This window comes from Papaver somniferum, chromosome 1, assembly GCF_003573695.1.
Source record: "Papaver somniferum cultivar HN1 chromosome 1, ASM357369v1, whole genome shotgun sequence".
NCBI lineage: Eukaryota > Viridiplantae > Streptophyta > Magnoliopsida > Ranunculales > Papaveraceae > Papaver > Papaver somniferum.
Genome location: NC_039358.1, coordinates 233,169,537 through 233,192,261, shown reverse-complemented (window position 1 = coordinate 233,192,261; position 22,725 = coordinate 233,169,537). Strand labels below are relative to the sequence as shown.

General features: G+C 37.4%; 3 protein-coding genes and 1 long non-coding RNA gene across 8 annotated transcripts; 1 reads left to right on the top strand and 3 right to left on the bottom strand.

Annotated features, from left to right (window-relative positions):
• The first annotated feature begins 3,429 nt into the window (after positions 1-3,429).
• On the top strand, positions 3,430-4,150 carry LOC113319164 (zinc finger A20 and AN1 domain-containing stress-associated protein 5-like). Its single transcript, XM_026567447.1, has one exon. The coding sequence runs from the start codon at positions 3,495-3,497 to the stop codon at positions 4,005-4,007; it is 513 nt and encodes a 170-aa protein (XP_026423232.1). The 5' UTR covers positions 3,430-3,494; the 3' UTR covers positions 4,008-4,150.
• A 192-nt stretch (positions 4,151-4,342) lies between these two features.
• On the bottom strand, positions 4,343-5,616 carry LOC113272468 (pentatricopeptide repeat-containing protein At1g05670, mitochondrial-like). The gene is made up of 5 exons (XM_026522298.1): positions 5,382-5,616; positions 5,102-5,294; positions 4,861-4,997; positions 4,472-4,569; positions 4,343-4,348 (listed from the first exon to the last, which is right to left on the bottom strand). The coding sequence occupies exons 1-5, from the start codon at positions 5,614-5,616 to the stop codon at positions 4,343-4,345; spliced, it is 669 nt and encodes a 222-aa protein (XP_026378083.1).
• A 5,871-nt stretch (positions 5,617-11,487) lies between these two features.
• On the bottom strand, positions 11,488-18,236 carry LOC113319185. Of its 5 annotated transcripts, none has more exons than XR_003345206.1 (7): positions 18,177-18,236; positions 17,888-18,066; positions 17,715-17,771; positions 14,131-17,413; positions 12,654-12,784; positions 12,197-12,279; positions 11,488-12,106 (listed from the first exon to the last, which is right to left on the bottom strand). It is a non-coding gene; the product is annotated as an uncharacterized LOC113319185 (long non-coding RNA). The 5 variants fall into 5 exon arrangements; XR_003345209.1 differs by having other exon boundaries at positions 12,654-12,724; XR_003345211.1 differs by having other exon boundaries at positions 12,197-12,287; positions 12,654-17,413.
• A 1,264-nt stretch (positions 18,237-19,500) lies between these two features.
• On the bottom strand, positions 19,501-21,968 carry LOC113272454 (pentatricopeptide repeat-containing protein At1g12300, mitochondrial-like). The gene is made up of 2 exons (XM_026522285.1): positions 21,962-21,968; positions 19,501-21,325 (listed from the first exon to the last, which is right to left on the bottom strand). The coding sequence occupies exons 1-2, from the start codon at positions 21,966-21,968 to the stop codon at positions 19,554-19,556; spliced, it is 1,779 nt and encodes a 592-aa protein (XP_026378070.1). The 3' UTR covers positions 19,501-19,553.
• Positions 21,969-22,725: the final 757 nt, after the last annotated feature.

Sequence of the window (22,725 nt, the reverse complement as noted above, 5' to 3'; positions counted from 1 at the left end):
TACGTGAGTTATCATATTTATTTAATATGGAAAACTAGTTAAGGTTTGTAATTTGTGTTAGCACCCATCCGGGAAAATTCAAAGAGAAGCTCAAAAGGAGAACAATGGAAGTGACTCCTTCTAACTCAAAAACTCCCAAACCTCGAGGTGGTGGCACAAAGAACTTACATGCATGGAAAAGGGTTATTGATACGACTTGCTCTTTGCCTGTAGAACAAGAGTATGACAATGATGAAGATGTTGGTGAGGAAGGTCAAGAAGAAGAAGAACTAGAACAAGAATAAGAGAAAGTTGTTACATCAAGGGAGACAGGTAAGCACATTCCTCATCCGGATAATGTGATACGCCCTCGCAGGGATGGTTTGCCCCATGGTCTCCCTGAAGATGGTGGAACAGTGTTGATTGGCTACAAGGAGTCATGGGCGAAGAAAATTTACGAGACTCCGGATCACAGGGATGCAGTCCGCGTACTTAGACACCAAAGCGCCGCACATTGGGATATTTTCAAAGAGGCTCCTGAGGTGGTGGCTTTAGTACAAGGCTCAGGTTTATGGCCTGCTATTTTCTATGCACAAGAGGAATTTGATGCAGTTACAAACTCAGCCTTTTGTGAGAGATTTTGTCCGGATACTTACACATTTCATCTCCCCTTTGGCGAGATGACAATCACTCCAGATGATGCACAAAAGATTAGTGGTCTTAGAACGCATGGGAAAAATGTTTACTCAGCGGTTTATGAAATGACTTGGGATGAGTTGTATGTACTTGCTGAGGAAACTCTTGGTTGGCCAAAAGACAAAACAGAATTGGAGTTTGCCTGCGCTGCTAAAGAGGTGAAGTTTGTGGATTCTAGCACAAAGAAGTTGAAGAAAATCAAGTTCACTGCTTTGAAAAAGTGTTTTGGAGACAAAAATGAGAAAATTTCAAAGGGGGAGTTGGTTATGGACGAGGTCACAGCTATGCGCACTGCTACCGTGTATTTGTTGCATACTTTAGGAAGTGTTATATTCCCGATAACAATGGGAACAAGGTTAATGCTCAATACCTTCAATTGTTAAAGGATTTGAAAAGCTGCCACAAGTACTCTTGGGGAACCGCGGCCCTTTCTTTCCTATTAGAGCAACTTGGAACTGCGTCTAGGTTAACAAGTAGAAACATTGGAGGTTATTTCACAATGTTTCAAGTAAATTTACACATTGTAGTTCCATTTTCAAGAAAAAACTAGGCTTTCAATTTTGGTTTATTTTACGTCGAACCTACTATTCTGTAGGTTCGGCTGTTTCGATTTCAATCTCCTGAGTCGAACTTTTAGGGGTTCGGCTTTAAACCTTGTTTTGTACATAAGCTGAACTTGCTTCTGTTTCCCCAAGTTGACAACCTCCATGATCCAATTCTACTGATTCTAATAATTAAGTTTTGTGTTTTGTTTTCAATATTGTTGGTGTAGGTATGGATATATGACCATTTCCCGGATTATGAATTTAGTCAAGGAAGATAACAAATGGGTAGATACATTCCCTACCTCGGCCAAATGGAGTTTCAAGGAAAATAAGAAGAGGAATAAAAAGGAAATCTTGATAGCTTTGAGAGAAAACTTAGACTCTTTGACTGCTGAACAAGTTGTATTTCAATGTTTTCTACTGATCCTTATGTGTTTGGTTTTCGGTACAATGTTTTGATGTTTAACTACAATATTATTCTTTTATGTTTAACAACTTCTTCTTTGGTTTTCCACGTCTACATATACACAAGTACAAAACTTAAGTTTTATTAATGATTTTGCATACAACAAACTTGAAAATTAATAAAAACATAAACTACGTTACCTACCAAGTCAGTTTGGAAGTGATCTTTATTATCTTCATGAATGACATCAACAGGCGGTGGTTGATCCTCCATAATTTCCATTTCAGAAACAATCTACAACAATATCGCACAGGTTTTGGGTCAGGTTCGGTTAACACGCAGTACTCTATGAAAGTCGATCTCACGGTTCGGCTAGTTCTTGTTCGATTTACAAAGTCGAACCTATTCTCAAACATGGATTCGGCCTATTGGGCACTAATATTATAAGCCGAACCATAAGACTTGAAATTTATAAAAACAAAAATTATGGTTCGGCTGGATAACGTGCAAGCCGAACATTACGCCGTAACTCGTATAATTTTTTGTATACGGTTCGTTATCACATCGCATTTGAGCCGAACCATGAAAATTATTTGGCGCGAAAATAATTGAATGAAAGTTCGGTGTATACATTTCTCAATCGTAGAAACCGAACTGTTCTTATTTTTGATGGTTCAACATACATATTATTTGCCTAACCTTACTCTGTTGCGTCGAACTAGTTGCAAAAATCATAACTTTTGGTGAAATAAAGCTACAAAACGGAAATTAAACAACTTATATAACCATACATGTGTATTATTAGCATTGGGTTTCTCATCCATGTACTCATCTTCGGGGTTTGGCTCCATAAAGGAATCATCTTGAGCTTGAGAAAAAAGTTGAGTTTGGGTAAAATCATTTTCAAAATCCAACAAATAAGCCATGTCTAGATCTCCATCGTGATTGATATGTATTTTCATAGCTTTACGTGATGAAGATTCATCTTCCTCACTCTAATTTGTATCACACATCTCTCAATAATCACAAAGATCACAAAGAAAAAAAAAAGTTTTTTTCCTCCTCTCCTTTTTCTTTTTCTAAAAAAATAACTCACTGATCTTTAAAAAGAAAATTATGATCCTAAATTAACACTAAACTAACTAATCAGATTAACACTAGTTTAACACTAATCTCATAAGGGTATTTTGTCATATAATGAAAATATGGTGGATAATGGATAGCCTAGAAATACTATTTCCAACCCCTTTTTGTTTTATTATGTATGCCTTCAAATTATCTTCCATGGCTGTTCCTTTGTTTTTGCCAATCACAGAGAAATGAAGCAGAAACCTCCAAACTCTACGATTTGCATCTCATCTGTACACCTTATTGACATCTACACTGACAACAAGTGACGATGTTTAACTTTGACATCACTTGCTAGAGGGTGTACCAATTGAATCCTAGGCATATTTATGTTTATATAAAAAACGGCACACCCCTAACCAAATTGATACCCCTATTAGCAATGTAGATCATGATGCCAGTCACTAGATTATGCCATTCCACCATACACATAATTTGTTTGCCCGGATAAAAATAGTGCGTCCCATGGTACGCAATCACCCAACACCGCACCGAAACAAAAAGAAAGACACACCAATCAATAATTGGTTCTTTCCAGCCGACAAACACCCACCAATTTTGACGAACAGTCTTCCAAGTTTCCTCTACGCGTTTCATTTTGGGGTCCAATCCCAATCCCATCACCGTCCGAAACCGACCTCGCCAGCGCCACTATAAAATCCCACCATCTCATTTCTTCATTTCTCATCTCCAACACAAAACAATCAAAAATCTGCAAAAAAAAATCATTACTCAAATTCATGGCTCAGAGAGATAAAGAAGAAACAGAAATGAAGGTTTCTGAATCCTTATCACTTTGCATCAACAACTGTGGTTTCTCAGGTAATCCGGCTACCAAGAACATGTGTCAAAGTTGTTACAAAATTTCTACCGGGATTATGACACAACCGGCTCTGACGTTTTCCGGCAAAGAAAAGGCTAGATCTAGCTTTGTGAGGTTGCCGGAGCGATCGGATTATCAACGACGAGATCTGATTACGCAGGATGATAAGAAAGGAATTGATGATGATCAAGCGAAGAATGATTCGACGACAATTAAGATTGTTGAGAAGAAGCAAGAGGTGAATCGGTGTTCAGGTTGCCGGAGGAAAGTAGGATTGACCGGATTTAGATGTCGGTGCGGTGATATGTTCTGTTCGGAACATAGATATTCCGATCGACATGATTGTAGTTTTGATTATAAAGCTGCTGGTAGAGAGAGTATTGCTCGCCAGAATCCTGTCGTTAAAGCTGCTAAGATTATTAGACTCTAAATTAATTTACAAAAAAAAAAATTGTTGTTGAAATTCAAAATTCGATTATATAATACCATCATTTCTATCATGATTAATTGGTTGATCTGATCACGAGATGTAGGAATTTTAAATAAATTCAAAAAACAAAAAAAATAATTACTCAGCTTTGAAATTGCTTGTTTTCTTTTGTTTTTGCTCATAGGTAATGGCTCCTGCATTCTAGATTGCGGCAGGACAAAGCAGCTTCTTGCTCGATAAGAAGCTTCTCTATATCCTTTTCCCATAGCTAGCTACATCGCTTATCGGCACAGCAGCCTAGAATTCCCTCTGAGCCTTCTGAACAAGCTCAAACATTATTTCTGTAAATTAACAGAACATCAAACCCAGCCTCACAAATATCCTATAATGGCGTTTCTAATCTGTAAGTCAAGGGAACAAAAAGAGGCAAGAAAAGAAAACAATTATTCAAGCTAACATGTTACCTTAACAATTACTTCCACAGAAAGAAAAACAAACCACTCATCTGCAGAAAGAGTGTTTACTAACGCAATCACTCGGTACAAATTCTCTTTCCAGCATCCTGCAAAGAAATTGCAATGCCTTGTCAGTCTCTTTTGCTATAAGAAAACCACTGATGATGGTATCATATGCTCTAGCATCTAGCAAACATCCATTCTCTTCCATCTTGTGTTAGCCTCCGATAACATCTTGTTACGAAATAGGCCTGTAATCATTGCAGTTTATGTTACTACATTAGGCACAAATCCTTTTCTTGGGATATCATTAAAATGTCTTCTTGCATCTTCCAGCTTGCCAACGTGACAATAACCGCTAATAAGAGTATTCTACATTTCTATATTAGCTGAGATACCAATACTCTCCAAGGATTCAAACAATTCTATTGCTTCCTCCATGTTTCCGTTCTTGCATAATCCGTTCAACACTGCATTACACACAACTTCATCTGGAGATTGACCAAAAGCTTGCATCTTCCATCTCGGTATAGCCCTGCTAATAGTGTAGTGTAAGTAAATGTTGTGGGTTTCAATCCATTTTGTTTCATTTTCTTGAATAGCTGCATAGCTTCATCCATTTTATGATTCTTGCCATACCCGTCGAGTAACACATTGTAGTGGAACTCCTCTGGCTCCAGACCCCTATCCACCATCGAGTCAAATAGTTTAATCGCTTCTTCCAGCCGACCTACCAAACATAGACCGTCCATCATTGAATTATAGGTAATATGATCAGGTGGGATGTTTATCTCCTCCATCAATTTGAACATCCCATCTTTACAATGTGAATCTATTCAGATATTAAAAGTTACTGTATTGGGCCAAATCCCTCGATCCATCATTTCATCAAAATATTTTCTTGCTTCTTTCCATTGACCGTGTACACAGTGACTATGAATTAAAGTATTGTAAGTTGTCAAATCTGCAGAAATTCCTCTAGTAGCCATCACCTCAAGCAGTCTCTTTGCCTCCTTTAACCGGCCTGAATTGCCAAACCCATTAATCAAAGTATTGTAAGGAACTACATCCGGTACAATCTTCGAATTATCAATCATTTCAGAGAAGAGAACCAAAGGTTTATCAACTAATCCTCCTTTGCAAATTGCATCCATAATGGAACAAAATGTTGCGACTCCACACCTCCTACACGTATTTCCTTTCTTAGCTTTTTCTTATTTAGTTTGGTTTCCTTAAAAGTAGTTATTGAATGAACTAGAAGGCTTGTTCACCAAGCAATGGTATTATAAATACTTGAGTCTTGTAACTCAGTTGTTCATGAATACAATTACAACTTCTATAACTTCTCTTCCTTGTTCTGCAATTCACTCTTAATTCATCTCTCAATTCCGTTCTCTACAACTTATTTCTTGCTAGTTTGAGTCCCTGTTAGTTATTAAGGTCTTGAACCATAACATCTGTCATCAGAGCTGGTTAGGTCTCTATCCCAAAAAAAAAAAAATTCTCACGCTTCCGCATAATGACACTCACAGATGAAGTTCACCATCTTATATCTGCCATACAAACCTTGGATACTTCCATTCATAATTTTATGGAGACTGTTGTTGAGAATTCTCAGAAGGTAGATCAATCTCGCCAATTTGTTATTGATGAACTTCTTCAGAAAACACAAACTTTGCATAATACCAGTTTGGAATCTATTTTAGCTTCACATCGTCGAGAGATGAGTACCTTGCTGCAACAACACACACAAGATACTACCAATCTTGCTGATACTGTCACTCGTAACATGGCATCAATCTTGCTTAAACGTTTTCCTTTGAATACCCCTTCTCCTGGTCTGCATAGTGCTCATGGCAGCAGTGTTCCTTCTGGTAACACTCACGGTACCTCTGGTAGCAGTGGTATTCTTGGTTCTCCAATACCTAATAACTTAAAGTTTCCTATCTTTGATGGAACGGATCCTGCTGGATGGATCTTTCAGGCAGATCAGTATTTTCGGCTTCATCATACAATTGAAGCTGTAAAAATTGATATTGCTACTTCTTCCTTCAAAGGCGACGCTAATGCTTGGTATCGCTGGATTCAACCAAAGCTCACTAATCCTACATGGACACAATTTTGTTCACTGGTTCGTGAACGTTTTGATGATAAGAAGTTTTCCAATCCACGTCTAGCGCTATCCACAATTCTTCAACAAGGTTCAGTGCGTGATCACATTCGAGAATTTGAACAACTGCTAAATTTCGTTACAGATTTACCAGATGATTATGTCATTGATCTCTTTGTTCGATCTCTCAAGAGAGAAATCCGATCTGTTGTGGAAATTTTTGAGCCACCCACATTGGCTATTGCTTTTCAAAAGGCTATTAAACAAGAAGATGTGTTACTGTTTAACCCATCTTTTTACAAATCTATTGCGATACAAAATCCTTACAGACAGGCGCCTTCTTCAACCCCTTCCTTTGATCCAACTAATACATCTTTTAAGAAGTCTACCATTCCATCTGGCGTTAAACGTTTATCTCTCGAGGAACAACGTATAAGACGTGAGCAAGGCCTATGTTTCAATTGTGATGAACAATATAAAGCTGGACATGTGTGTGCAAAGCCATTGAACTCTAGATTATTGATTTTAGATATGACTCCAGAAGTCCATGTTGAAGATGATGAGTATCCACCCGCGTCTCTTACTGACGAGATAATTACTCCTGCGGCTGCAAATCAGATATATTCTGATCCCACCATTTCATTCCATGCTTTTACTGGCACTTCTTTTCCAAACACTATGCGTGTTACTGGTAGAATTGCTGGTCACACACTCACTATTTTACTTGATTCCGGATCAACCCATAATTTCCTACACCCTTCTGTTGCTAAACGATGTGGTGTTCTCCAGAAGACAGCTGCTGATCATATGAATGTTTTGGTGGGTAATGGAGGAATTTTAAAAACACAAGGACTTTGTTCTGATGTTTCCTAAGAATTACAGTCTTACATGTGTACTACTGATTTTTTCTTATTAGAATTGAGTGGTTGTGAGGCAGTACTTGGGGTGGACTGGCTGAGAACCTTAGGTAATATTTCTTGGGATTTTGATAAATTACATATGCAGTTTACTGCCAATGGTCGAGAACATATGTTAGTGGGCAACAATTCTACTTCCATTTTATTATTGGATGGCTCTTTCATGCACAAGGTCTTTCAAGATACTCAACATGGTTTTTTCTTGCAATTGGTGCCATCTCCGACTACTCCAGAAATTCACTCTCAGGTACCCACTGCAGTCTCTGACTTGCTTTTACTATTTTCTGATTTGTTTGCTTCACCTACTGTTTTACCACCTCCGAGAAAGTATGATCATTGTATTCCTTTACTGCCTAATACAACACCAGTTAATGTTAGACCCTATAGATACCCCTTTTTTCAGAAGGCAGAAATTGAAAAGATTTTTCAAGAACTCTTAGATACAGGTTTGATTCGAACTAGTTCTAGTCCATTTTCTTCTCCAGTACTCTTGGTTCGTAAAAAGGATGGTTCTTGGCGTAAGTGTGTGGATTACAGAGCTCTTAATAAGGTTACTGTCAAGGATAGATTTCCCATTCCAATAGTGGATGAACTTCTGGATGAACTATGTGGTGCAGTTATATTCTCCAAAATTGATACGCGATCTGGTTACCATCAAATTCGTGTACATCCTGATGATATACATAAGACAGCTTTTCGCACACATGACGGACATTATGAATTTTTAGTGATGCCGTTTGGATTGTCTAATGCTCCGGCGACTTTCCAGAGCTTGATGAATGAAATTCTCAGACCTTTTCTTCGAAAGTTTGTGTTGGTATTTTTCGATGATATACTTATCTACAGCAAGTCTGAATCTGAGCATATCCACCATATTACTTTGGTCTTTGAGGTTTTACGAGCACATCAAATCTTCCTCAAGAAGCAAAAGTGTGAATTTGCTCAACAGTCAATCAGTTATTTGGGTCATCGAGTTTCTTCAGATGGTGTTTCTGTAGACTCAGATAAGATATCTTGCATCACTAATTGGCCCATTCCTAATACTGTGAAAGCCTTGAGAGGTTTTTTAGATTAGCTGGGTACTACCGCAAGTTTGTCAGAAACTATGGCAAGATCAGTGCTCCTCTTACACAACTCCTTAAGTTGGATGCCTTTGTCTGGACTCCTGAGGCAACTACGGCTTTTCTACATCTTAAGCAAGCTTTAACTAGTACACCTGTTTTGGCATTACCAGATTTTACCAAAGTTTTTTATTTGGAGTGTGATGCTTCTGGAAATGGCTTAGGAGAAGTTTTACTTCAAGACAAGAGGCCTGTTGCTTACTACAGTAAAGCTCTTTCAGGTAAGAATCTCAATCTCTCCGTTTATGATAAAGAGATGTTGGCCATTGTTAATGCGGTTAATAAATGGCGACCTTAATTACTTGGTAGACATTTTAAGATTTACACCGATCATAAGAGCCTCAAATTCTTTTTAGAACAACGTATTTCTTCCATTGAACAACAGAAATGGTTGTCCAAGTTGCTTGGTTATGATTATGAGATAATTTACAAGTCTGGAGTTTTAAATACGGCGGTTGATGTTTTATCTCGTATTAATGATTGTCAATTATTGGCAATTACTTCTCCAATTTTTTCGGGCATTGTTGACATTGTCCAAGAATGCCATAATGATGTTGCATTAAGTCTGATAATTGGAAAATTGCGCGCACAACCAGATTGCCTGCCTCACTACTCTTATACTGAAGGAATTCTTCGTTACAAAAATCGAATCGTTGTTGTCTCTACTTCCTTATGGTGCTCAAAACTGTTGAGTGAGTTTCATTCCACTCCAACTGGTGGACATGCAGGATACTTACGTACTTATAAGCATCTTCAACAAAAATTTTATTGGTCTGGCATGAAGAAGACAGTTAAAGACTATATTTCTTCTTGTGACGTTTGCCAACGCAATAAGGCAGAATCAATATCTCCTCCAGGCCTACTGCATCCTTTATCCATTCCTACGGATATTTGGTTGGATATACCTATGGATTTCATTAATGGATTACCACCATCAAATAAAAGGACATCTATTTTAGTTGTGGTGGATCGTTTATCCAGATATGCACATTTTGTGCCACTCATACATCCTTATTCAGCTGACACTGTGGCTGAGGTTTTTGTGCGAGAAATAGTTCGTTTGCATGGCATGCCTAAGAGCATCACCAGTGACAGAGATTCACTTTTTATGAGTCAATTTTGGGAAGCTTTTTTTTCACTACAGCACACTCAACTTTGTCGAAGTTCTGCCTATCATCCTCAGTCTGATGGTTTAACTGAGGTTACAAATCGAACTTTGGAATGCTATTTACGTTGTTTTGCTAGTATTAAACCTAGTGAATGGCTCAGATGGTTACCATGGGCTGAATGGTGCTATAATACTAGCTTTCATACTTCCATCAAGATGAGTCCTTATCAGGCAGTTTATAGCAGGCTTCCTCCTACGATTTCAACATATATCTCTAACTCTACCACTGTACATGCTGTTGATGTAGTATTGCAAGCTAGAGATCAGGTTTTGGTGATTTTGAAGTCTAAATTACAAGATGCTCAATCCAGAATGAAAGTTTATGCAGATGCTCATAGAACAGAACGAAGTTTTTCAGTTGGAGATTTTGTTTTTCTCAGACTGCAACCGTACCGTCAGACAACTGCTGCAACTTCATCTTTTTCCAAGCTTTCACCAAGTTTTATGGACCATTTAAGATTCTTGAAAGGATTGGCACCGTAGCTTATAGACTGGAGTTACCTGCTACAAGTAAAATTCATCCTGTGTTTCATGTCTCACTTTTGAAACTCAAACTTGGCACATCTGACATTGTTCAGACTGAACTACCTGTTACAGTGGACTATGACAAATGGGAACCTGAATCAATCTTGGATCGTAAGATGTATAAAAAGGGTACTGTTGCTGGCACAAAATGGCTCATTCAGTGGAAAAATCGAGCTTCTACAGAAGCCACATGGGAGGACGCTGATGAACTCCTTCTATGTTTTCCTGAGTTTCAGACTTGAGGACAAGTCTTATTTCAAGCAGGGTGGGATGTTGTGACTCCACACCTCCTACACGTATTTCCTTTCTTTGCTTTTCCTTATTTAGTTTGGTTTCCTTAAAAGTAGTTATTGAATGAACTAGAAGGCTTGTTCACCAAGCAATGGTATTATAAATACTTGAGTCTTGTAACTCAGTTGTTCATGAATACAATTACAACTTCTATAACTTCTCTTCCTTGTTCTGCAATTCACTCTTAATTCATCTCTCAATTCCGTTCTCTACAACTTATTTCTTGCTAGTTTGAGTCCCTGTTAGTTATTAAGGTCTTGAACCATAACACAAAATGAAACAACATCCGGTCTGCAATTCCATTTGAACATGTTGTTTTTTAACTGAACAGCAAACCCACCTGACCAGATCTACATAGCCCATGTATAAGAGAATTACACGTCATAGGATGAGGTTGAATACCCCGTCTGAGTCATTTTGTTGAACACTTTGAATGCAATATCAATCTTCCCCTGTAGACAAAACCCTTTAATCAGTGTAGTAAAAGTGACAGTATCAGGATGAAATCCTCTCTTTAATATCTCTCCCAGCAAACAAAACCCATGATCAACTTTTTGTAATTGATCAAAATATTGAATGTATACGTATCAGGATGACAATGATCGGAGAATACCTTAGCAAGTGGCAACAATTTCTTATGCCCAGAATTCATCGCTTCTTGCTTCTTCTGGTAACTCCGTCTTCTAGAATTTCACTTTACACAAATTTTTATAAGAAGCTCTTCTGAAATGGGCTTTCACTTGGACACAAATAAGCCCAATAAGTTTGCGTTTTCTCGGTTTGGCGTAATCTACGTGTTAGGTGTTGTAATTTATCAGTTTCAATCTACAATCAAACCATTTTACCAATCCCGAAATGTTCCTTTGATTAATGTTTTAAACTCCTGTAAGTCATAAAGAACAAACAGATCAATAACTGTAAGATGTGAATATCATTTATTTTGCAAGCTTTTAAAGTTCGAATCACATAACAATTCTGAAGTTACAGAAGAAAGCTATTGAACAAAATTACAGGGTGCATTCTTTGAAAATTGTAGCCGTGGAGAAAGACAAGAACTTTCATGTCGGTAGCCAGTATCTTTAAGAACTCGTGCATTTCAGATTGCACAACTTTATACAATTCCAGGAAGCTTGCAAATTTCCACTGAACATGATAAGATCAAGCACTTCCACACAAAAATATTCCACCAAAGCACCACCCAGTTTTGCCATACAACTGGACCCAGATTTCAGTTATGAAAGAACAGTGGGAAAAAAACGTTCTGCACTTTCAGCTCCAAACTGCATATGCCGCGATGCACGGGAACCATCTCTTCCGCAGACCTTCTCTTATAGCTAGACCATCACCATATAACATGCCTTTGTTGCCAAAACTTGAGATGTTAAGCGAGAATCATTGCTAAGAATGTGGAAGCCATATACCAGCATACATTGCTAAACAACTCCACCAAATGGTACCACATCCTTAACAGCCAACTGATCTCAGAGCCTGCTGTTGGATGGCTAATGGCTCCTGCAAGGATTAAACTAAGCATTATGACCCATTGAAAGCTAGCTTTGAACCTAATATATACGCAACTTAAGAGATAGAGAAGGGTTTTACGCTGCAGTGTTATGGCTTCACCATCCTAAAACCTGGCTTGCAATACTAAAGCAATTACAGACTCCGGGAATTTCAAAGATTTCCTGAAATACTTTATCGATTACAAGGTGTTAAAATTTGTAAAACACTAAAAAAGGAATGGACAAGTAAAAAGAATCCAAGAATGATAACAATATTCAATTTGATAGAAGAGAGGAAAACGTCACTAGTCGAAAAATAATATCGTACCGATCAAACCAAGTCACGGGCAAAAAGTATGACAATATATGTTTCAACACTAAAGTTCTAACGTCAACAGCTTAAACAGTGCACCAGAAACCCAAGTCATAAGAAGACTACAATTCCGCATATACAGACTCCGGAGAGTTTTTTTGTTTGACTATAGCTACAATACTTAAAAACAAAGCTGTTGAGGAGAAAAAAAATCAAATATACATACAGAAGCAGATACGTGTACCTCATCAAGCCTCTCATGTCACCAACTGAAAGAACTCCACCTTTTCCCATAGCTACATCTGATCTCTAATTCTGGACTAGCACAAACTTTATCTACATAAATGAAATTCAACTGGAAGTGCAAAACTCACCCTAAAAAAACAGAATATACATCCCATAATTAATTTTTAAAAGCTAACGTGATATACCAATGACTATGAGAGGACTATGCCGATGCACATTTGTGGTGATTTTTAAGGCCTCCAACAGCTAGAAATCGTGCAAGCTTATATGCGGTCCTATAGATCATGCAAAGACGAAACCAAGATTGCACCAAAAAAAACGAAACCTACCTAAGCTTATTATCAGAAATGCAATCAACTGCCTACCGAAAAGCAGCACTACACAGTATAATTGTATTACCTGTAAAACTAACAGTCACATGTACTTCAAAGAATTTTCTAAATTACACATTTAGTTACCATTAAACTTGCATTAATTGAGTAAGTGGTCCATATGGAAGACTATAAACGAGATATTGTTTTACAATTATTCAAATAAGAAACCAACTCGACTAAAGGCGGACCAATATGGCTAGTCGAAATCTAGATCCTTACGTCGACAACATCTAAACCCTAGATCTAGGAATGCTGAACCTTTTTGGAAACAGTGGGTTCCACCTGAATACCATGAACCACTAACAACTAATTGAGACGAATGACTTGATTGGACTCACATTGGTCTGCGCATGGAAAAACACAAATCCAAATGTAAGCCTAAATCCAGTCTTGTCCTACATATGAATCAACCATTAGTAGTTCATGGCATTCAGGTGGGACCCATCATTTCCTAAGAGGTTCAACATTTCTAGGGTCTAGGGTTTAGATGTTGCCTACATAAGTGTCCAGTACTTCATATACTCCTCATACTAAAAGATTTGCTCGAGAATGGTGACCATGGTTTACTTCGTGTACTTCTTGGCGACGATGATCCTACGACCGATGACAATGATGATAAACAAAGGAGCACACCAGTCAATACTTCAGTTTGAGATAAACACGATGTAAAGATGCATCTTATTCACCAATGTCACTGCCATGATGCAAGGAACCAACCAGATGCATACCAGCTCAACTCCAACGTAGCACAGCTCAATTCATGGAGGTGAACAGAAGTTAGAGTTGAGATGGCACTAAAATGAAGGAAAAGAAAAGACGGTAATGAAGGAGTTCGGTTCCATTCTTATGGAAAAAGAGGAAGGACCGGTTGCCTAATATCACTCCTCCTCCATTAGTTGATACTTCAAGTGATTCACAGGGTTCAACAAGCAATCGATATTTCACGATCAAAGGTGTAGTACTGCTTGTAGTAGCGGTCCGGATATGGTTGAATGGTAAAATTTCTCTTTGCCAAGGAGAAGGCGCGGGTTCGATTCCCGCTTCATGACATGACTAGTTTGATCACCAGCAAAAGCAAAAAAAGACACTTAGTTTCAGTACCTTCTAAGGAGGTGCAGTCCCGATCCATAATCCGATGAAGCAAAGTCACATGACGATCCAAAATCTTGCTAGGATGATGATCCCCGAAGATAATACAGCTCCGCTGCCAGCTAGAAAGCCAATCTAGAAGAAAAAAAAAAGGGACCAAGAGAATTTGCAGTTGAGCTCAAGGAATAATCTTCGAAGTAGGATCTCCCGACGATCGATTCTATGTTTCTCTAAAGGACCAAGTAACTACTCCCCCATTAGTACATCTATATTCGAGGCAGCAAGAAACCACATAAAGGACCAAGTAACTACTCCCCCTTTGACAATCACTTTGACTGATAAAGAGGACATCAGATGAGATCCTTGTGGTTTGTAATGAAATGGGTCACAAAGAACCAAGGATGTTAGAATCCCAAGATTCCAACCTACCCCAAAAAATAGTAATACAGTTTTCTGTTCTGAGATTAATACAGGCACCTATTGTATACACTAGCTATTAAGGGTCATAAACTTACGGAATTTACAAAGACTCGATCAAGTGATATCATGGTAAAGATGAGCTCGGTATTCACACATGTAAACAACACCCAGACAGATTTAAAACAAATTCTGCATGACTCTGTAACATAAATGACATATTAAAGGTAACAAATTGCAAAGGCAATGACAATACAATTTCACTATCTAAATGTTAACAGAATGTATGAATAAATTATAATTGTGCAAACGTCAAGCACCTTCAGGAGAGTGGATATTCTACCGCGCGTAACCAAAGTCAATTTTGTACCTTGTAAGCTTTAGAGTTCAACATATTCTAGAACATTGATGTGGTGAATCCCAAGTCATTCGTCTATAACATGGAACATTTTAGTAATTACAAAAGACACTTGCTAAGCCGTACAATTCTAGTTTTGCACACATCAGATGAATTATCACAAACTGTGGCGGACCTAGAAGATTTTTGATGAGGGGTCGAACACTAATATTTAAACTTGAGAGGGGTCAATGACTGAAATATCTAACTAATTAGCACATGGAAATCAAAATTGAGTGGGGTCTGCTGACCCCACTTCAACCCACTGTGTGTCCGCCAAAAAGCCACACTTGCATCTCCTGTGATACTACTTTTGCACAGTAGAGGGGTCCTAGTTAAAATCAGTGATGACCTATGATCCCTATACAAAGAAATATAGCATAACTGCAAATCAACAAGTAGACAATCCAACGTGTTCTCTAATCTAAATAATCAATGTGCACATATTAAACCACCTCTAACCTGAGGCAATCTGCACACCTCTTAATTTACTTTCAAGAACCTACTGCATAAACCAGCATTCTAATCATGGGCTTCGCGAGCACCAAATTCACTTTTGACCCACTATGTTAGTCAAGAAAACCACTATGCTTAGATGGACATCAATGGTCCACAAAATCAGTAGATTGGTGTTATTTACTAAAGAATATCTTATCACCATTAACTATTTTCACATCTTGATAATAAGAACAAACAAACTATATAATTCCCTATATGAAGAGAAAAACAAAGGAATAGAAATAACCTGTTGATAACACTTCTTTGAAAGAAAACGAAAACACCCTGGCAGCAGATTGAGGGAAATCTTACTCCTGAACCCCGTTCCTCTTTAAAAAAAGGACCAAACAGAAAGTTGACTAGGTCAACAAGACCAAACTAACTCAACTAGTATATTTTTATAAAAGTAGAAACTACTATATAGTCCTAGAAAATCGAATAATAGTAGTTTCGCCCCAGGCTTTCGCTTTTTTAAACCATGGAAGAACGGAGAACAAAATCTCCATTATTTCGGCCAAGTAAGTTCTCTACTTGTTTTTTTTGTTTTGTTTTTGTGTGTGATCCCCTATTCACGTTGTATCGTCTTCTAGCATTGATGAACCTTTTGGAGTGAATGGAAATTCCATGGGTGAATAGGGCATGGGACCCACTGCTACCTAAAATCGCTATCAACTAACTAACAGTTTCCAAGTCTTGTTTATGTAAATACTAGACAATTGGCACCCATGCTATTTAGTTGCTCGCAAGCTTATGTAACAGTGAGCCTCACGTTGTATTCACTCATAAGTTCCAAGTCACCACAAAAGGCTCTCTAATCCAAAGGATTAGGACATCCACAAAGGCAGGTTGAAAGGTTAGCATGGAGTTGTCTAGGAAAGCAGTAAAACATGTCTAGCAAAGCAGTAGAACCCATTAAGGGTTTACTATTAGGGTCAAAAACATACGGAATTGAAAAAAGACTCGATCAAATGATATCAAGGTAAAGACTGAGCTCGGTATTCACACATATAACAACACTCAAACAGAAATAAATCTAATTCTGCATGGCTATATAGTATAAATGAAGATAAAAAATTGCAAACTCAATGTCAATACGAGATTACTCAATCTAAAGGATAACAGAATGTTGTGAACAAATTATTATTGTGCAAATGTGAAGCACCTCAGGAGAGTGGATATTCTACCGCGCGAAAACAAAGACAATTGTATACCTTGTAAGATGTTTCATTGCATTTAAATTGTTTCATTTAAAATTCGGCATGTTCTATAACATCTCCTGTGGTGAAACTCAAGTCATTTGAAGTAATTTTAGAGTATAAAACAGATCATTTTAGTTATTACAAATGACAATAGCAAAGCTGTATAATTCTTGCTAATAACAAGGGGAAGTTTAATCACGAGGGAGGTGTCTCAGGTGGTGAGCACAGATCAGATGAGTTATTACATAAAGACCCACTTGCATCTCCTATGATACTAGTCTGACACAGTGAAGGGGTCCTAGTTACAATCACCGATGACCCATGATCAATATACAATGAAATCTAGCATAACTGCGAATCAACATGTAGACCATCCAACATGTTTTCTAAACTTATGGAAAAGAATATATAAAACCACCTCCAACCTGGGGCAATCTGCACGCCTCTTAATTTACTTTCAAGAACCTACTGCATAAACCAAAATTCTAATCACGGGCTTCGCAAGCAGCAAATTCACTTTTGACCAACTATGTTAGTCATGTAAACCCCTATGCTTAGATGGACGTCAATGGTCCATAAATCAGTAGATTGGTGTTATTTACCAAAGAATATCTTTTCAGCATTAACAACTAATTTCGTATCAGGATGAGTAAGAACAAACAGACTTATACAGGCAAACAAAGGAATGGAACTAATGCTGAAAAGAAAACGAAACCTCCGGGCAGCAGATTAAGAACCTTGAAAGCAGTTCATCTCTAAATCCAACCCAGACATGGCTCTAATGCTGCAAATAGACCAAACATATTGGCATTGTTAGTCAACTTATTTTACTACCAGTATGGAGAAAGTTAGACCAAAAATCTATACATTAAAAATACGCTATGAATTTCTGCGATCAAAACTCACGAGAGCACTAATGACTAAACCATATCTTATTGCATGCCCCTATCTAATGAGATATATCCTTGCATCTCTACAAGTAATCTCATTAAACTGTGGTGGACTATCGAGAATTAAAACAAATCAAATACATGAATCTCGGCGTAAACAAGAAAAAAAGAATTATAATAAGTAGTGATAACAACCTATTGGGATGTGAAATTTAACTTAGCCAGCATCCTTCAACATTCAGCATCCACCTTCTCCAAAACCATTACAAAAACAGGACCACCAACAAAAACATCAATTTCTCTTAGTAAACACAAATAATCAAAAATCTTAAGATAAACAAAACAAAAGAAGATGAAATTATAAGTACCTTAATATCATGTATCTGGTAAGGTTGTTGAACTTGAGCATAAAAGAGACCAGCACTGTCTTCTTCTAACTAAACTGTCAATCTCACGGACAATACTGAAATTAGAATCAGGAATCATCATCTCATCTCCTTGACTGATTCTGTGTAGTTACCGGGAACTCCATCTGGTTCTTTCATCGCTACAAAATCGAAAACGAAATGAAAAATGAACCCTAGATTGAAATTTTGAAACTAATTTTGAGCTCTGTTCAAGATTGGAGACGTAGACGAAGAAGAGAGAAAATCAAACCCTTAATTTCCGAGTAGAGAGATGAAGATGAAGAAGAGAATCCAAGAAATTTTCATCGGCAAAAACAAGAAAATGAATAAGTAAAGCGGGAAGAATAGATCTATAAATATCCAAAAATGTATTCATTTGTGGAAATGACGAATAAGGGTATAAGCTTTATGGAAAATGACAATTCTGTAGGTTTATTGCCTGGCCTTGCAATTCCGAATTACACCAGCTTCGCTAACAGTCCTGAGTCCTCCACAGACAAAACACCATTTTGCTTCAGGAAGACCAGCTGGCTACTCCCGAATCATTGGAACGAGCAAACTTACAAAAGAGCATGGTTTGCAGCATTCCTGAAAACAAAAATAGCTTAGCAAACAGAGATTTTTTTCAGCAGAATATCCAGAATTTTTTCTAGAGTGATACCTAGAGGAGATACAGGCCTGTTTGGATGAATTTTCTGTCAAAAACAATGAGAAGAATTTGAACAGTAGTTTCAAAATTACAAACACCATAAAATAACACAAGATTATCATGTATCTTAACAAAGAACTAAACTAAAAGGGGAAATCAGCATACCTGAAACCAATTATGTGGTGCCAGACTTCGTGCTACCAACAGTTTTTCAGCTAATATTGATGAAATCTCATGCGACATTCTTTCTGACTTTTCACGCAACCTCAGGTACACCTGGATGTTAACTTAGAAATTCCTAATCTAGACTTCAAACTTTTCCAAATCACAACAGTCAGGCTATGTTTTTTTTTTTTTTCTTACTAGCTTCCATTATCTCACACACGCATTCTCCTTTTTTACTGAAGAAACCATACAACGCAACTCAGAATCAAGATTCCAGTTCCTAAGTTTGGACCTACAGCGTTGGTATTTGAAAAGGAGTATTCACCACATCAATGTTCCTAAGTTTGTATTCACCACATCAATGTTCTAGAAACAGCGGACCAGAAACCCAAGTAAAGAGACTACAGCTGGGCATGTTACGGACTCATATATACAATATATAGCTTTAAATAAGAACAACGCTGATGGCCATAAAAATATCTAAATGTACAAGAATAACCCCCTATACGTACCTTATCAAGCTTCTCTAGCATATGAAATCATTCTGTCATAGCGGTAGTGACATACCTAATCACTGCAGAAGCCTGGAACCTTACATTGCCACCTGAGGATTTTCTGAAAAAGAATTCAAAACCAAAAGAACAGGATCCGATATTATGTTGTATCTTCATAAAGTATTATCGAGACTGTGCAACCATTATGACAGAAAGACTAGATAAAGACAGGAAAGGGTTAATAAAAACTTGATATAATTAAAGAAATCATATATTACTCAAAATAAACTGACGCTGTTACACCAACAACTACAAGGTCTCACAAAGACAGTGCCAGATTTTTCAGTTCATCAGTTGAGAGAGTTTTTGTTAACAAGGAAACAACAGAATCACTTGGTACAAATTTTCTTTCACGCATCTTGCGAAGAAATTGTAATGCCACCTCATTCTCCCTCCCTTCAAGAAAACCCTTGATGATGACATTAAAGGCTACAGAATCCTTTAAAAAACCTTTCTCTTCCATTTCGGTGATCAATTTGTTAGCCTCCAAGAACATCCTGTTGTCAAATAAGCCATTTATCATGGTGGTATACGTTACTACACCAGGATCTAATCCCTTTTTTGGAATCTCATTAAACAGTTTCTTGGCGTCTTCCAATTTGCCAGCCTGGCAAAATCCATGAATAAGAATATTGTGCATTTCTATATTAGGTAAGATACCAGTACCCTCCATTGATTCAAACAATTCTATTGCCTCCACAATTTTTCCATTCTTGCAGAGACCATCCAAAAATGTACCGTAAGTAACTTCATTTGGAGATAGACCAAAAGATTGCATCTCATTGAAAAACTTCTGAGCAGTCTTAATTCTTCCATCCTGGTATAGTCCTCTTAATAGTATAGTGTAGGTAACTGTTGTGGGTTTCAATCCATTTTGTTTCATTTTCTTAAATAGCTGCATAGCTCCATCCAACTTACGATTCTTGCAGTACCCGTCGATTAATATACTCCAACTAAAATCATCCGGTTCAAGACCCTTATCCACCATCGAGTCAAACAGTTTCACCGCATCTGGCAACCGACCTACTAAACACAGACCATCCATCATTGAATTATAAGTAATCAGATTCGGTTTTATGTTTATCTTTTCCATCATTTTGAATAACCCCCAAGCATCTTCCGTCATCCCATCTTTACAATGTGAATCTATTAAGACACTAAAAGTTACTGTATTGGGTGAAATCCCTCGATCCACCATTTCATCAAAATATCTTCTTGCTTCCTCCTGTTGACCGTGTACACAATGACCATGAATCATAGAATTATAAGTAATTAAATCTGCAGAAATTCCTCTACTAACCATCTCGTCAAAGAGCCTCTTTGCCTCCTTTAACCGCCCTGAATTGCCAAACCCATTAATCAAAATATTGTAAGCAACTACACCGGGTACAACATTCGAATCGTGAAGCATTTCAGTGAAGAGAACCATAGCTTGATCAAGTAAACCTCCTTTACAAAGAGTATCTATAATGGCATTATATGAAAAACCATCGGGTCTGCAATTCCACTTTGACATGTTGTTTTTTAACTGAAGAGCTCGACCCAGTTGACCAGTTATACACAGCCCATGTATAAGAGTATTACATGTAATAGCATTAGGTTGAATACCCATCTTAGTCATTCTGTCGAACACTTTGATTGCATAATCAATCTTCCCTTGTAGACACAACCCTTTCATGAGTGTAGTGAAAGTGATAGTATCAGGATGATAACCTCTCTTAATAATCTCTCCAAGAAAACAGAACCCATGATCAACTTTTCCTAATTTACAGCAGCAATTTATCAAAATAGTGAATGTAAAAATATCAGGTTGTACCCCAACCAAACTCATCTTTTTATGCAACAAAATGACATCTGAGTGACATTTGATTTTGGATAATGAACCCAATACATGACAGAATGTAGCATTAGATGGTAATGGCCTTTGAGAAATCAATTGATCAAAGTATTTCAAACCATCATCAAGCTTCTTAATCCTTCCTGACTTGCACTCATCCCTCACAAAGCTCTCTAGTTGTGATATCTGAGTGCCTGCACCATAATAATTCCTCACAATATTTCATAATCATGTTTGCTGAATGACTGATTAAAACGATAACAAATTTGGAGGACACTCGTATGAAGATGCAGTAATCTTCCATTTAAAATCATTTTTATGATTTTGTTTGAGAGAGAGAAACTGTACAACTGAGTAAACTGAGGAGGGGTCCTTTTTATTCAAGTTCTTGAAGCAATAAAATTAACACACATTTTGACCCTTGTAGTGGACTCTTGTGGCGGGCTTTCATCGTGCAATGGCTCTCGATGGTAGTGAATTCTTAGAGTCAGATTTATTTATTTTTTTTTGTTAGCTATGTACATGAATATTTGTGACTTTAGTTTAAACTTCTGCTGAAAATATGTTGTCAGCAAGCAAAAGGTTGCGAGGCATAGAAGGGGAGTTTTTACTTGATAAACTAACCCCAAATACAAGTGTACAAATTGGTGCACGTCTAATACAAGTGTACAGATTGGTGCACCTGTAACAAGATGAGTGTAGGTGGATTTATGTCATTTCATCCTAGAATCAAGCCTTTTGTAGGAACTGAGATGTGGATTTCACTGTCATTCTCATCCTAGAAATAAGCATATTTTATTTTTCTTTGACCAAACTCAAAATAAACATACCTATCATTTTTAGTAAACTCTAAATAACAAATATGCCTATCCTTGTGAAATAAATGAGTGCCTAGTTATATAAGAGCTTGCAACTAGTATTATGAAGGTTCCTTTATATTGTGAAATTGTTAAAATATGTTTGGGTTTCTTTGAATGTGTTTTTCCGAGGATTAATATGATTACTTTATTTGTTATGAAGATGGAAGAAATATTAAACTGGTTCAGTGGGCTAAGATGTAATAACTCATTAGGAACAAATGCAAACACATCGACTTTTCCAATGATTAGACCAAGTAATTCATGCGAAGGTGGCAGCAGAGTTGGAGCTGCAGTTGTTTCTGGGGTTGAACATGCTAAATTATCAGGTGCATTTGAGACACTGGCAGCGGATATGCTTCCTACAACTGATGATTAATGTATGCACAAGGATGAGCCTGATTGGGATACACCAACGGGTAAAGTCGCTTATGTAGGTGATGCAATTGAAGATATTCGTCAAGGCAAGGTTTGTTCTTTCTTTGCTCTGATCACTTGCTCTTTTTACCCAAAAGTACTAGTGAAACCGTGAAAGTGATGATACCCAAAAGTACATCATTGTGAGTCATTTTGGACTAAACTGTAATGTTTGGACTAAATTGTAAATTAGGAAGGTTATATGTGTACTTTTCATATTTAAAATAATTTTGGACTAAATTGTACCTAGTTGAATGGGTGTGGATTAACTAGTATATTTGGATGGGATTTTGGACTAAACCGTATTTTTCCCCTACAAA

Excerpts from the sequence above, each read along its gene's own strand:
- LOC113319164 (XM_026567447.1), top strand. The coding sequence starts at position 3,495 with ATGGCTCAGAGAGATAAAGAAGAAACAGAAATGAAGGTTTCTGAATCC.
- LOC113272468 (XM_026522298.1), bottom strand. The coding sequence starts at position 5,616 with ATGGATGCAATTTGCAAAGGAGGATTAGTTGATAAACCTTTGGTTCTC. Across the intron at positions 5,295-5,381 it reads TCATAGTCACTGTGTACACG|ATTCACATTGTAAAGATGGG; the intron begins GTCAATGGAAAG and ends ATATCTGAATAG. Across the intron at positions 4,998-5,101 it reads TACAATGTGTTACTCGACGG|GGCTATACCGAGATGGAAGA; the intron begins GTATGGCAAGAA and ends CACTATTAGCAG.